Source organism: Vigna unguiculata, chromosome 2, assembly GCF_037176805.1.
Source record: "Vigna unguiculata cultivar grain cowpea cultivar isolate G323 ecotype 2 chromosome 2, ASM3717680v1, whole genome shotgun sequence".
Classification (NCBI taxonomy): Eukaryota; Viridiplantae; Streptophyta; class Magnoliopsida; order Fabales; family Fabaceae; genus Vigna; species Vigna unguiculata.
The window spans coordinates 7,320,238-7,336,641 of record NC_140793.1 but is presented as its reverse complement, the minus strand read 5'-3'; the positions used below and the strand labels follow the sequence as shown (position 1 = coordinate 7,336,641).

At 34.8% G+C, this 16,404-nt stretch overlaps 2 protein-coding genes across 9 annotated transcripts in view; both read right to left on the bottom strand.

The window, feature by feature from the left end:
• Positions 1 to 6,294, bottom strand: part of LOC114173570 (cleavage and polyadenylation specificity factor subunit 3-II) — a 22,932-nt gene extending 16,638 nt beyond the window's left edge. Inside the window, exons 1-6 of one of the 8 annotated variants that reach the window (XM_028058055.2) lie at positions 5,886 to 6,290; positions 2,476 to 2,542; positions 2,076 to 2,132; positions 1,179 to 1,294; positions 924 to 1,101; positions 40 to 112 (exon numbers count right to left, since the gene is read on the bottom strand). In XM_028058055.2, the coding sequence (XP_027913856.1) occupies positions 40 to 112; positions 924 to 1,101; positions 1,179 to 1,203 (276 nt within the window). In that variant the 5' untranslated portion in view covers positions 1,204 to 1,294; positions 2,076 to 2,132; positions 2,476 to 2,542; positions 5,886 to 6,290. Of the gene's footprint in view, positions 1 to 39; positions 113 to 923; positions 1,102 to 1,178; positions 1,295 to 2,075; positions 2,133 to 2,475; positions 2,543 to 5,885 lie in introns of those variants that run through there. The other 7 variants (XR_003602521.2, XM_028058054.2, XM_085669773.1 and 4 more) reach the window with 7 other exon arrangements.
• On the bottom strand, positions 1,888 to 16,404 carry LOC114174413 (uncharacterized). Its single transcript, XM_028059255.1, has 5 exons — positions 16,167 to 16,404; positions 15,929 to 16,065; positions 15,675 to 15,842; positions 2,076 to 2,132; positions 1,888 to 1,914 (listed from the first exon to the last, which is right to left on the bottom strand). Exons 1-5 carry the CDS (start codon positions 16,402 to 16,404, stop codon positions 1,888 to 1,890), a joined length of 627 nt encoding a protein of 208 aa, XP_027915056.1.

Here is a 16,404-nt window from a genome sequence, read left to right as displayed (position 1 = left end):
CAAACATTTCATCCAAAATGTAGCAGTAAAAGGACTCACTGTCATGTAAATTGGTCCATTATACCCACAAACTTCAGTGAAGTAAGCTAAAGCGCCAACATGATCCAAATGACTGCCCAAATTTTCAAAATGACAAGGCAACGTTAAAATGCTAATAACAACAAGGGTCCGTATACTTGTCTCTATTTTAAATTTTAGTCTCTCTATGACAAAATTGCAAGTTTTAGCCTTTACATAAATTATTGTAGTGACTAATCATTCTTAGAAAGTTTTGTAGCAATTCTATAAAACAGAATGATGTCATTGATAGGTTCATAGAATAATCACAATAAAAAATAAGAATAAGAATGAAAGAAATAATTTGTATTATAGAAGGTTCTATATATAGACCAAAGTATAACAGATACAAAGAGTCTCTACATACAGAAATAGGATGATAGAAAAACCACCACGACAGGTAAGACAAATGCAAGGGCTATCTAAAAACTTATCAACATGATAGTAGATGGTTTTTTGTGTTGTTTATAAGACAATCATGATTTTAAAATTAAAACAACACACTTCTTTCTCGAATATTGATGTTAATCTTACCTAAGGACTAAAACTTACAATTTTGGTCTCTCTATTGTATTGACATCAGAGGTAGACTACAACTTTCCAGCGTTGTAAAGATGTTACAAAACTTTCTGGTGGCAATGATAAAACTTACAATTTTGGTCTCTCTTTTGTATTGACATCAGAGGTAGACTACAACTTTCCAGGGTTGTAAAGATGTTACAAAACTTTCTGGTGGCAATGATAAAACTTGCAATTTTCTCATATAGAGACTGAAACTTATAACGACGAAAACTATACAAATCATGTGAATAGTTTAACTTCATAATAATTAAAAACAGGAAAATTGAGAATGGAGTGATACACACAAGTGAGTGATGATGATGCAAGTGATGGCAGAGTTGAAATCTTGATTGGGGTCAACAAGGGTGAAATCAGGGTAACGACGATGGTCCAAGAAGCCCATATGCATTCCACAATCGAACATGATTCGCTTGCCATTGATGGTTACCACCACGCAACTCTTCCCAACTTCTTGACCAGCGCCTGAAAACAAACCATGTAAGGGTAAGATTGATGTGTGTGTTTGCACCACAAGAAGGAGAATAAGAACGAGGGAATACCTAACACTAGCGTTTCAATCGCCATGAATATGTTGCTCTTGAGTCTCAGCTCAAAACAGCAGACCTTGGTTTGCGCCTCACAACGGTTAAATATTGTTGCTATCCAGGAGTGTTGCCTGTGGGTCGGGGGATGATGTTATTTTTAAATTTAAATTTCTAAACAATATAAAGAAATAAATAAATAAATAAAAGAGTATAAAAGAATAATTTAACAAGTTATTTTCAATCCCCCATATTTGTTTTCTTCCTTTGAAAGTGCAATAATAAATTTATGTAAATTTAAAACAAAAAATAAATAAATAAATCATATCTCTTGTAAATTGATATAGATGAATACTGGTACGAAATTATTTTTATATTATTTTAGAAAGTAAATAAATTATATTAAAAAGACAAGAAAAAAGTCAAAAGAATGTTACCTAAATTAAAAATATAATCAAATATAATATATATACACCTAAATCTTTAATAAAAAAAAAAGTTAAATTTGTAGAAGTTTGATTATAGTTTTGAATCTTTAAATCTATCGCCAATGATAAAGATTAACTGAAATTTATTTCTAGTAATCATAACAATATTTCCAACATCAGATTTGATAAAAGCAAAGATGTCATTTCCCGAGAACCATAGTATTCATAGCTTGGACTGCCATATACACACAAACAAGCACTTTAAACTAACTAACTAAACATGTTCAAAAGTTGATAGTTCATTTAGCCTCCAAAAATTTCTTAGCCTGCATATGCAACACCATAACAGATTGAATCCAATGCTGCAATGACCGGCATAGATAATTCCATGCTGCATATTAATTTGTGAAAAAAATAAAAGTGAAAAACTTACTAAATACAACAATCAAGTTTGTACAAATCAAGTTTGAACAACAATGAAACTGACCTTGAGAGGAAAGTTGAGTCCAGCTTTGTTCAAGTATGGATCCTTTTCAGCTCTCTCCTGCATTAATAGTAAAAAAAATAAAGTACAAACCAGTAAACAATATAGAGAACAATAGGATTAATCCAATTGCAGAGATTAAACGTGCTGCAGAACCAAAGGCATCCATTTCAAACCAAGACCAGCTAGCCACTTTAAAGATCTTCACTCTTTTCTTTTCAGAATTTTCATCGAAAATTTAATTTTGGAAGAGTTTTTAATATTTGTTTTAGCTTGCAATTACGAATCACTAAAAAACGTTTACATTCTTTGAGAATCAATATGAATTACCAAAGACTTAACATAGATCACAGCATATACAATCAAAGCTCTGTTTCAGGTTTGAGTGATTTTAGAATCATACTGATGATCAATCACTGAGTAATGTTGGATTCAATCAAAAGTGATCCATCACGTAGGGCGTCATAATTCTGGAAGAAAAAGGAATAAGCTAGATTTATATGGAAGGAAGATATCTTTCTGATAATAGCAAATACTTTAATTCATATAATTAAGAAGTCAATAACGAACTCAGCCTGAAAGCATAAAGCAGTAGAGGCTTGAATATGGATACCCCTCACGAGAACGCCAAACGTTAAATTTAATTTTTTTACAAAACATTAGCAAGGATAAAATACTTGGGCACTTCATTACAATAGGGTGCAAAAACAGATGAAATTCTTGACGATTTGAAAGTTCTAGAGAGAATTTTACCAGCATTGTCGGAGACGACTGAACGGCCACTATAGCCTGGGTTGGTGGGTCAGCTCACTATAACTTGGCTCGAACCCGCATAGCCCGTGGGTTAAGTGAGCCCAACCCGTTTTGATCCATAATCGCAAAAAAATTATTTTTGCAACCCGACCCGGCTCAAACCCGTGGTAAGTCGGGTTGGCTTACGGGTCTGAGCTCATTTTGACATCTCTACTTTTAGGGAATGAGCTACGTATTGTTCAATCAAGAGAAACATGGAAAAATAACCGAAGACTAGTTTTCTTATTCATTCTTCCAACATCAAAGGAGCAGAAGCTATTGTTGGATACTGTTTAAAATCAAATAAAACTCAAGTTCATTTTACTGATGTAGAATTATGACTTGGAAGCCAATGCTTATCAACCCTTTTGGTTCACCTTATTTTTGTATTCAAAGTTTCATTGAAATTATAATTTTGCTCCCTAGACTTGCTTTTTGTATTAGGCCCTGCATGAAAAAGTTGTACTTTTTTGGTCCCTAAATAAATATGTGTATGTGTGTGTGGAAATTGGTATCCACCGTTTCCATAATTTATAAGGTAAGAGTATTTTTCTAATGGGAACCAAATCGAAAAACAATACAATGAATCAAAGTGCAGAACTTTTTACATGCAAGGACCAAAACTAAGCTCATTTTTTCACATAGGAATTTAAAGATAAACAGCATCAATGATCAAACTATAATACTTTGCAATTGTCCACACCGAAATAGCGACGGAATGGTGAACAAGAAAATCTTTAAAAAAAAAAGTATTTTAAGAAGAGTCGCCACCATAGTTCATTAAGGCAAGCTAGGGAAAACCTAAAAAAGGATGGTCTACAAAACCAAACTGAGTTCGAAAGTCGGTTACGTGTGTGGAAGATAAAATATTTTTAATTTTTTTTTATTCCAACGTGTTTGACCTTGCTTCTACATATCCTTGTCTAAAATGAAAAATCAGGATTATATAGTTCTTTAAAAACATTTAAAACTATTTGAAAAAACTTTAATTTGGTTAATTGTAAAAAAAAAAATTAATACTTTTACTTATCAAGTGACTCTGATACTCAACATGATAAAAACTTAATTATCAAGAGACTTGACATGATAATGAAATATTTTTAAAACTATGTGAAAATGTTAATTATGAAGTAAGTCCGAGTTTTAATATGATAATCAATGATTTAAAAAAATATATGAAAGTTTTAATTATCAAGTAAGTCTGAGACTTAATATGATAATAAAAAAAATTATTTAAAATTTAGATGAATGAAAATTTAATTATCAAACAAGTCCAAGACTTGACATGATAATTAATAATTTAAAAAATGTGAAAACTTTAATTATCAAGTAAGTCTCATACTTAACATGATAATCAAATTTTTAAATTTTGAATGAAAGAAAGTTTTAATTATCAAGTAAGTCCAAGACTTAACATGATAATTAAATAACTTTCAAAAATTTATAATTTGGTGTACGTATGAAAAGTTGAATGTCAAATAATAAAAGAGGTAATATTACAAACAGTGGCACAAAAATATAAAGTAATCTAAAAAACATAAACCACATATTGGTCAAAGAAAGAAAAAGCACGAACAAGAACTCACCCATAGTGCAATCCATTGCTCCATACAAATATCAAGTATGGTGTGATACAATAAAAATGAGTACTAATTTTAATCACAAAGTCACACGCCCCTGTATCAATTTAGTATAGAATGCCTTGCCATTATGAGACAAATCTTGGAGTAAGCCAAGGTAAGAAAAATGGGATCAGTACTTGACCATATTCAAAATAAAACTCACATATCAAATGTTTATTCCAACACCTACATATATACGTGTACTTTATAGGTTCCCAACATAAACGCTTAGTGCAAATACATTACAAACCATGATGCTGGTATAATATATATATATATATATATATATATATATATATATATATATATATATATATATATATATATATATAATCAAATCCAACTAGGATGTTTCAAAGCTCATCTTCAAATAATTATTAAACAGTTCCAAACAAATTAGATAAGACATCAAAGAATTCACTCACACAAAAAGGGTTCAAACTCCAATAAAATCAAAGCCCATATGCTTTAGATTTTCCTTTTCCTGTTTCAGCTTCAATTTTACAATAAAGCATCTTGCCAGCTTTAAACACACCCAACCATGAATTCCAAATCCAGAAATAAACCCATAAAACCCATCATGCAAAATAAGAAAACCAATAACTGTGCAATAGTATATGACAGAACTCCATGGGTATAAACAAAAGTCAAATGAAATATATGTTCCTGAATAATCCAACCAAAAGAGGGCATGGACTAGCTGCTACTTTCTCCATTCCAGTAAAAATAGTACTAATATTCATAAAGTAAGCCCATGAGTTCAATACTTCCCACAACAATCAGTCAATGCAAAACAACAACACTCTTACACGTTTTTTTTTTCTTTTCAAACTCACCACAGCAAAATGAATCTGGAATTCCAACTTCCAATACCAATGAGATTGCATCAAAAGCTCAAGCCAAAATCTCATTAAAATAAACCAATTACAATCAGTGAACTCCTACTCAATCACAAACAAAAATAGGTCTCGACAGCCCATGACAATATCAATAGATTTACCGAACTAAAAAATTTCAACTCACTCTTAATCAAATAACTCAGAACGTGAACATTACACCAAGGCCTCAGCACACCATAAACTCATAAACTCATCCCAAAATACAAAGAACTCGGAAAATGCCCATACCAAAACTCAGAAACTGCATCCATCCGAATTCATGTTCAATCACACATCAAAGCCCCAATCTAGTGCGTTTAAACCCCAAACAGAAAAATTAAATCCAAAATTATAAAGGACGCATAAAGGTTATATAATTTTTCAACAAAAGCAACTCAAATGCACACTCCAAGCCACTCAAAAGCAACTCCAGTTCGATTAAATCCCAACCAGTTTCTGAAAGAAACCCCAAACAAAAGAAAAGAAGCAGAAACAGAGAAGGAAAGGAAACTAGTTGGTACCGACAACAACGGCCTCGTCGGATTTGCGAGGAGATGAGGATGATGAGTCCACGCCGCGGCGCTATGAGAAGATGCGAGCTCCAAGGACGATGAACTCTCGGCCAATTCGAACAGCAGTGGAGCAGTGAGGAACAACCAACGGCGGTGGCTCAAGGAAGAAGATGAAGATGAGTGCGACGCTGCACCTGTTACTCACGTGACTGATACTGCAGTGAGAGTCCGCTGCTGTGCGTTCGTGAGGCAGTGGTGTTAGGGTTTTTTGATCGCCCCTCTCTGAAGAAAGAAGAATCACAGGAAGAAGATGAGACCCCCAAAGGCTTTTCTCCCAATTCCTTCCCCTTCCCCTTCTCTGTTTCGTAGTGTGTCTGTTTAGGTGTGTTTTTGTTAGAGATGTGCGAGAGTGTTGTGTGAGTAGTGAACGTGAGTTTCAACCGGGATGGCAACGGGTCGGGTCGGGCAGTATGATATCCGTACCCGACTCGCTAATAAAAAATTCGTCTGTTATCTGTCTGTTTATCTGTCGGATATCTGTTTAAAAAATATTTACAGATATTTTTAAAACCCGCGGGTACCCGTGAATATCCAATATCCGCAAATATTTAAAAAAATATGAATTTTATAAATTTTTTAATATAAAATTAAAAAAATAAAATATAAATATAAATTAAATTATAATTATAATTAAATTTGACATAATAAAATATACTGTTACTTCTAATTTTAATTAAATTTAACTTAATAAAATATAAATTAAATATTAATTTTTATTTTTTGCGGGTAACGGATACTCGCGGGTACGGATAGTATGATATCCGTATCCAACCCGTTTATAATCGGGTATTAAAATACCCGTTACCCGCTACTCGCGAATAATAAATACCCGCGGATAGTAACTATCTGTCGCGGATTTTATCTGCGGATAATATTTTTGTCATCCCTAGTTTCAACCAGGGTAGTGTGATTAGTGAGTGTGAGAGGAGTGGTGGTGCGTTCACCATAAAACGTGAAAAAATCCCTTGTGTGCGAAAATCAGTTGGGTCAGGGTGAACGGAGATGCCACGTGGCATTTAGAGAGCAGTGAGGGTTTTGGCGGGTGGAGAAGAAAATATATGGGTGAGATTTAGTGAAGTTAGATTTGAGTTTTTTTTTTTTTTTGAAAAAGAAAAGAAAATGGATGGTAAAATAGCAAAGGAAAATATAGTGTAACATCTAAAAAAATATAACTTCTCTCGCAACCTTACGACACTATATTTTTATATATTTTTTTTCTTAAAAGCGTTGTTGCATGTGTGGCGGGTGACAGTTTCTTTATTTTTCATTTCATTGTATAAGAGTTTACAAGAGGAAGTTTTGGTGGAAGTCTCTTCTGGAAGTCATCTTTTTCTTCATTTCTGGCTATCACTTCTTCAAGTTTAAATTTTTTTTGTGCCATGTAGTTGTGTTTTGAGAAGAGGAATTTTTGGTGGAGAAAAGCGCAATTTTGTATCCCAATCTAAAGTTTGTGTTTTGGAAGTAGTCTTCTTCTTTCTCAAGTGGCGCTTTCTTCTCTTAGAGGTAATTTTTTTGTGTAATGTATGTTGTGTTGTTGAAAGCCTACTTGTGTATGTTGAAACCCCTAATGAAACCTGTAATTGGTGGACAATGAGTGATGTTGTGAAAGGTGTTGTTATTTAAAGCACTATTCGTTTTGGACCCCTATTTTGAGCACATTGTTGAACCCATTGGGGAATAGTGGCCGTAGGTTTTGAAATGAGTAAAGATAATATAAATTTGTTTGTCTGATTCCAAGTGATTTAGTTGGTGATTGGTTTGGAAGGTTGATTTCGTTGATGGTGTGGTTAGTACCGTCAATTTGGTTGTAGTCGTTGGTGGTGTGTTTCGTAAATTTATCTCACTAAGCTGGGAATCGAAATATTGGTTACTTCAAACTTCTTAACTATTAATCCATGGTATTGTATTCACACATATGATATCCGTGTTGGGTTAAGTTGTGGATGGGTGATATGGATCCTAAATAGTTTATAAGTTGGAATCGTATAGGTGTAGTATTTGCACATCAAAGTTCGTTATCACTTTATCAGTTCACCATGTATTACTTTCATTGTTTTGGTTTTTTAGTATGTTATATAGAGGAATAGTTAGTCTTGATATACTTATTGGACATCATATTTATTTTTCACTAAATGTGTTCTACATTGGTATACTACAAATAATTGTTTATATTATGCATAGCAGGTGACATTAGTAGTTAGCATAAGAGATATTATAATGGTTGATTATAGTGAAGGCAGTGATTGTGGTGGTGACTTAAAGCATGATCGCAAGGTTTGATATGATAATTTATAATGATTAATTATTGTAAACAAACTGAATTTATAAGTTTTGTTGATAATTATTTGTAGAGTTTTAGGTATTCTTGTTGGACCAAGTACATTGCTTCATTAAATAAGAATTCAAGTGCTGAACAAAGGTCTCTTCTTGAAGGAACATTATTTGGATGGTTCACCATGTTGAAAGGAAGTCTAAAAATTTCTAGGACACTTCTTAGTTCATTAATTAGTTTGTGGGTTGAAAAGAAAGGGGGGTTAATAAGTAATGAAGTTGTTTGTTTATCTTTATTGTATGTTTATTTGGAACTGGGTTTAAGGGTTCATGGTGAGACTATTCAGTTAGATGAGGTTAGTGTACACAGTGAGTGTAAGAAATTTTTCAATAACCAAATTATTGATGTTAACATGGTATATGATTTCCATTATGGATGACCTTGGTGGTCTTGGTAAATATAATTGGGGTGAGCTTGTTAATGAATACTTAGTTGGGAACATATACAATGCATCCATGTTCTTAATGGAGAAAGGAAACACGAGATACTTTCACGTTATTGGTTGTGTGTATTTGTTACAGGTATTTGCTCATCAATCCCATAGGACGTACATATTTATGACTTCAGTATTGCTAACCTAGGTTAAATGGTTTTGACACCACTAATAATACCAAAAGCATACCTAAATTAATGGTAACCCATGTTATACATTTAACACAAATGAATTACCAATTCATACTCAAATATAATGACTAACTTCATTAACACACGACAAAAAATGTCCTCCACAAGTTCATATTTCATATATCATACATAAACTTAAAGGTGACTTTGAAAATGACATCCAAAAGCATAAAATATAATGGGTCACATTTGTAATGGCTCTATGGTTATGACTTTGAGGACTGCCTTGTTTCAGTGCGTTTGAATTTCTTGAACGGATCAACCAGACTCTTCATCCTCTCATCAACACTATTGTAGGTCATTATGTCATCATGACTGCTATCCTCAACCGTTTCCATATGGATGTCCTCAATGTGCTTCAAATGTGCATCCAAATTTGTTTCCACATTGGTATCCACATTGATTTCTACATTAGTGTCCAATTTACCTACACATTGAGGTTCAAATTGGGTTCACCACTATCTTTGGCATGTTGCTTTTGTTTGCCCATAAGAAGTGAAGTTGTTACTTCTTCAATTGTTGGACTAGTAATGTCATGTTTGAAGACATATGAATTTCATGATAACTTATTAACTTCAATTCCAACTATGACCTAACCTAAAGTGTAACATCACGGTCGAGTATTACTTAATTAAATTAATTAAAGAATATAATGAATAAAAACTTCCACCTATATTAAGTATTTTCCCAAAACGCGGAAAATTTGAAAACTTCAATTGTAGCATAATTCAAATATTCGCAATTACTTTATTACAAAACCAACCAAAGTTCAACATAATTATAAATTACATCAAAATCCTTTAAATGAAAATCCTTTCAAAAGCTCCCAAGTAGACCCTGCACTCTGCCCGTAAGCATCATCTGACTCACCTGCATCATCATTTGCTCCCGGATAACAAGTTATCCGATCATCGCCACACACAAACAGATAGGGTAAGCTATGCACAACTGATAATTAAATATGAATAAACTCACCCAAAATAAATTCCATAATATTTATCTTTAAATCTCCCACTCCCCATGAACTCATACCCTTTATGAGTTGTATGCAAATGCATATTGGTCTCGGGACTTACTGTGCTTCCACGAACCTCCTCGCTCGTGGTCCATCCTACGAGCCTATCCTGCTCGTAGTCTTGCCCTACGGACTCCCTAGTCCATAGTCTGACCATCTAAACCTTCACTCGCTTGGACCATGACATGCATGCAATCACCATACTATGGACTCCATCGCCCAAAGTAGCCTTCAGTGGACACATCCACCCTCACCCATCATGCGGTCCGACAATGTCATGAACTCCCTCGCTCATGACTCACTACCAAGCACATCCCGGACCCCCTATGGACTTAGTTCTTCAAGCCTAAAGGCCAACACAACTAGATTGCCACAACAGAAACCGCTTGGCTGCTTAAGCACTGCCAAGCGAAACAACACACATTGGCCGTCTGACGCCACTCCTCGTGTAAGACCCGATGAATTTAAATAATTAAATAAATAATTATTTAATAAATACGGGTAGTGGAAGCCTTTATGTCAATTAATGTTAACTTTCATGACGTGGAAAAGTACTAGCTCAAGTGGTTGAAAGTACTTGTTTGTGTGAGAGGACTTGGGTTCGAGTCCTATGTATGTCATTTGTGTGTTATTTAATTTTATCATTAGTTGTACACTTGAATTGCAATTGTTTGTGTGGTAGTGGGTTCAATCCTTGGCTTAAACAAAATAACTTTCTTTTTGTTAAAATTTACTTTGGCATGGAAGTGAAGAGACACAGAAACCCTAGCTAAAAGTATTGAGAGGGGGAGAGTTATGGATGTGTGGCTACCCTGGGATACTCATTGTAGTTGATTGGAGCTGGTTTAAGGGATTCATACTGCCAACATTAAGAGGAATTTTAGCAATTGTCGTGAGCAAGGAATATCCAGGTCAAGGGAGTTCCTAATTGATGTTTAAATTTTAGTTGAATGTACTCGTGATGTGTTTGTGGATGTGGGAATGCCATCTTTCCATTTTATTCACGTTCTGTTCGGATTTCTGGAATTTTCTAGAAATTGCCTAGCAGTCACACGCGACCCGCCAGGCGACACAAGCTTCAGACCCAGTTTTTTGGGTTTTCTTCATGAACCGCTTGGCGACGGAGGATGATCTACCAGGCGACACGAACTGGGGTGTGACCAGTTTTGGGTTACTCTGGGTTTTTGTGTTATTCGTGATGTTGTCGCGATGATCTATATGTGTGAATATGAATCTTTATGGATGTTTGTGACTGCGATTAATAATCATATGTTGAATGTAATAATATTGCATGAAATTGGGAAATTAGGGTTCCTGTTGGAGTTGAGAATGAATAAGCATGATCTAAGTCTATGATTGGGGCACTATTTTAGTGAAAAGATGTTAAAATAGATAAAGTATGAACCATGTATAATGTGTGCATGTGAAACTGTGTTAGTACAAAGGTTGGTAATATAATTAAGGGTGCTTGAGGTCACGACTAGTGCGGGAGAAATCTTGGTAGAAACTAGATTTTTCACGCACTGCCTGGCGGCGCCTAGGCTACGGCTAGACGACACAACAAGACAGTGGGTGTCTCGAGTTGATCCTGTGATTTGTGTGTTGTTTTGTGATGTATCTAATATTTTTCTGCGTGGTTTGGGTTAGTGGACGAAGGATGTATAAATTCAAAACTCGTGAGTGAGTTAAATGATGGTGTATAATGGTGAGTCGAATGGAATCAAATGTATGAGAGAATAAAAGGGTTCATTGATTGAATGTGTTAAATTGCATGTTTTAAACTATAAGTCCATGTCAAATTGTCAGGATACATTACCTTTGGAGAGGAATGATGATAAAAAGAGGTGTCTCATATTAAATATAAGTATTACTTGACTTGTGAAATTATAAATGTGTTGGATTGTATCATTATCTTAGAGTTATGCCTGTTTAGGTATGAATGTATTGTAATCTGTGTATGGAGTGTTTGGGGTCCTTTAGGACCGATTTGATGTGCCAAAAACCAGTAGCATTGCGCTACTAGTATGGTGCCTGGCGGTGTTGGGCGAGCTGCCAGGCGATAGATACCCAAACTAGTGGCAATGACCACTAGACGTGCATGGCGCTTGGCGGCAGGGTTGGTTCTGCCAGGCGGGGGGGGGGGGGGGGGGGGGGCGATAGGGGCACTGTAAGGCGTGTTGCACTTGGTGGCGTGAGAGGGTGCTAGGCAGTCTGAAGCCAAATTTCGCCTAGCGACACGAGAGGTGCACCAGGCGGGTTTTGGTGTAGAGTTGGCTCGTAAGGAAGGTTCTACATAGCTTTGGGTGAGGGACACGATGCGATGCTTTGGTTGAGGGTAAGTTACGAGTGTAACTTGTATTGGGGTAACACGTGGCCACTATAGGTTGAAGCCTGGTGGTTTAGGACGTCCAATGGAGTGTGCAAGATCGTGGCTCATACGACGAGGTTTCGGATGATTGCCTTCTTCAGTGCATCTGTTTGAGTTTGGTAGTCTGAAGACAACTAAAAACTTCAGTTCATTTCAGGGAACTCCACCTTGTGTCGCGAATTGTGGTCGTGGCAATTTATTCCCGCGTGTGGATAATTAGGTGGTGGCCTGTAGTCGGAGGGGCGAGTAGACACTCGTGCAGCAAAGATCGATCGGTGTACTCACCAAGGAGTGTAGAATCAAGTGACGACTAACGTAATGGTTGAAAGTGGATGAACTGAGGAATGGGGAAAAGCTAACTTGGGTTATAATTTTCAGATACGTTAATTATTGTCATGTTTTATTGGTTTATTTAAATGAACTCACCCTATTTGTGTGTGTTTGGCGATGATCATGTAACTCATTACATGGGAGCAGATGTTGATGTAGGTGAACGTGTGGATGTTTAGCGACAGAGTGAGGAACAACTATGGGAGTTTATACTTGTTTTCTTCTAGAATTTTTTTGAGTTATTTTGTAACAAATATCAGAATTTATTTATAATTTTAATAATGGAACGCTGTATGGTTTTCTTTTAAATTGACACACTGAAACAATATTTAAATTTCCCGCGTTTTGGGAAAGAACTTCTGAATAAATGAGGTTGTATAATCATTTTTAGTTGTTTTATTTTAAATAAGTAATTTCCGGCAAGGACGCTACACCTCGCGCCGCCAGTCGCCAACCTATTGGAACCAGTCCAATTCAAGTATCACGAACACCGCCTGACAAAACCCCTCTCGAAAAATTGCTCCATAGTTCCCATGGTGGCTTATCACCTGGCAGTTTACTCTATGCTGTCAAGCGCCACACCAATAGCGTGAAGGTTACTGGTTTTACACCCCAACACATGTTTTAATGAACTAAACATCCAATTATCATAGTATGACTCAAAATGCACCAACACACATCATACGTATCAATCATATACACCTATACTTTCACATGTATTAGCATAAAATCATCAACGACAGTGTTGTACCCAACACACAATCTTGGACAATCCAACAAATATACAATCCAAGACGTACGCATAGTTATTGTCCCAAAAAGTCGCACGTGCAATAATGATAATAAAATCGATATAAAACAATAATGATAAAACAACAATAATAAATAACAAAATAAAACAAAACAATAATATTAATAAAATAATAATAATAATGATTAATAACATAAAATAAATAATAAAAAAAACTAATAAAATAATAAAATAATAAAAATAAAATAAAACAATAACAATGATAATAATAATAAAACAGTAAAAGATAAAAGAATAATAATAATTTATCATATACTATGTTACATACACATATTAATATATATTATAATATATATATATATATATATATATATATATATATATATATATATATATATATATATATATATATATATATTATGTATCAACCTTAATATATGATACATGTATAAGTTACGCCTGCACCAATTCTTTTTAACATATATTATATTTTAATATAGTTTTTAATGAAAGTAGAGGTAAATAAAGATGTGAAGAGTAAAATTGATTTATAACTTCCATAACAAAAGCACCTAATGCATGGCTGGAGGAAAGGAAAGAAAACAAGGTGGCCTCACGTTCCATTAATACAAAGGTGCATTAAAATTACCTTGCAACAGATTAGTCGAGTGAATTGATGGACAAAAAGGCATTATGCGTATCATAGACAATGTGAGGCACACCTATAAATTAAAATTTCTAAGCAAGGAGGAAATAAGTATGGTGTGGGTCCTATGGCCTTTTAGCAAGTTTACTAATATGGTAAGGATTATTAAAAGGACAACCACGTGCTGTGAATAAGAAAAGGGATCAAAATGCCACCACCAATGCTAACATCAATCACCATCACGATTTCAAGTTGAAAGAAAGAAAGGTTTATGCAACAAGGAGAACAAAACGTGACTGCAACATACCACTGTATACATGCATTATGTTATAAAAGTACTACTAAACCATTGACGAAAGGCAAGAACCACGGGACACAACCCGTCCTTCCACAAGCATCGCAATTTGACAAAAACTAAACAAAACACCAAATAATCGAAAAGGAATTATGCCCCGAAACTAGACCTGTGTCTGCACCGTAAAAAGAGGGATCTCTTCAATGCATGCTATAGGTTCCAAAGAACCCAACTAATCAAGTCTTGAAGAAATAGATTGAAAAGAAAGGACCAACCCCTTACCTCAACAAAATAGGGATACAAGCCCCAATCCAAAACAACACATGCAGACTCGCATATATTGCATCTCCAAACCACTCCAGCATTGCCCCCATATATCAACCAAAACTTGTGATTGAACCATAAACAAGAAACACCCGTGCCTGCACCAAAAGATCTCTCAATGGCGGTAGCCACGCTGCCTCCAACGGTCCGTTCGGCTACCGGGCGCAACACATTTGCCACCGCATCAACGCCTGCGAGACGCGAACAAACCAGCACCATATCACACCTTGTTCCTTTCCATATTGCACAAGCCACCAAATTATTGTTAACAATCCTAAACAAGTCACACCGCCATCGGGAACAACATTGTTAGTATTTTGAGGTTGTGAAAGGGATAGTTGAAGGGATAGAGAAAATGTGTAGATAGTAGAGTGTGAAAGTAGTAGTTGGAGAAGTGTATCTTGTAGTTGAGAATAGTTGTATTGGATGTTGTGTTATTTTGTTCTTCATGTTGCTAATGGTAGGATACATGGGGTATTTATAGACCCATAGATTATTCTAGAAACTTTTAGCTAGAACTTGAGCAAATAGTTCTAGATTTTTCTACATAGTAGAATGTTCTTGATTTTTTTCCTATCCTAAGCTTTTCTCCAATACTCTAGAAGTTTCATTACATTTCAATAACTTTATCTTAGATTTTTCTAGATTATTCTAGAATTTGCATTATACTTTAATAAACATGCGCGAAATACGCTTCATTAAAATTTGTACACATACAATGGTTTTCATATGAAGCATCAAATAGTGTAATGTGATGAAAACATAAACGGAATGTTATTAAACCTAATTATATCCCACACAGATGAAAGTAAATAATAATTAAATTTCACACAATTTGCATAAGTAGGACTTGAACCCAAGTCCTCTTGCACAACCAAAGTACTCTCAACCACTTAAGCTAGTACTTTTCCACACCATAATCTTCTAACTAATGCTATTAAATGCTCCTTCCAATTTCTTATATTAAAATTAAATATTTAATTATATTTAATTATATTTTTAATTTTTATTGGGTCTTACACAAAGTAATGAATAAATTCATCAAGTTCACACCTTAACAATATTCTTTAGTGTAATGTTTAGGTATAACTTATCTGGAGTGGACTTGTGTATACCAAATTCTTTCAGTAATATGACAAACTCAACACCAATTTGTAGACCACATTCAAGATTTGAAACTGCTTTGTTGTGGATGTTGGCTTGGGCAGTATGTGTTTGGTCCTGAAATAAAATATTCTGATTATAACCTTAATTAAGTATGTTATTTGGGCACAAGGTAATACATGCTGCATAATTACAAAATTCACCTTCATAGTGATAAATAGATCACCCAACCCATTTGGCTTATAGTCCTTCACAACACAAGCCACAAAAGGCAATCTATCAACACGTTTTGTGGTAAACATTGTAGTAACATTTTTTATGTCACCCTCATCCACTAATCCTACGGTTGGTGTTACTTTAGGCATTCACTTTATTCAACTTGTGGAAAACAATTTAAGCTATATTTTTTGTACTTTAAAGGTACTCCCAATATTATATTACCATGGTGTTTCATGAACATGGTGGCCCATTTCCATACATTTGTTCCAAAATCACGAGCAAATGTTGTTGTAGCGATGTCCTCCATAAATTGTTGCGTTGAATGTCCTTGACTTGCCTTATAATTCATTAGCACTACTTGGAAATTTCTTGCAGAACCAGGGATGAAGGACGTCGTCTCACTACAATGTCGCATGAAAGCGTGCAAGTGTGATTCGTCTACTTCTAGTGTGCCTCCCAT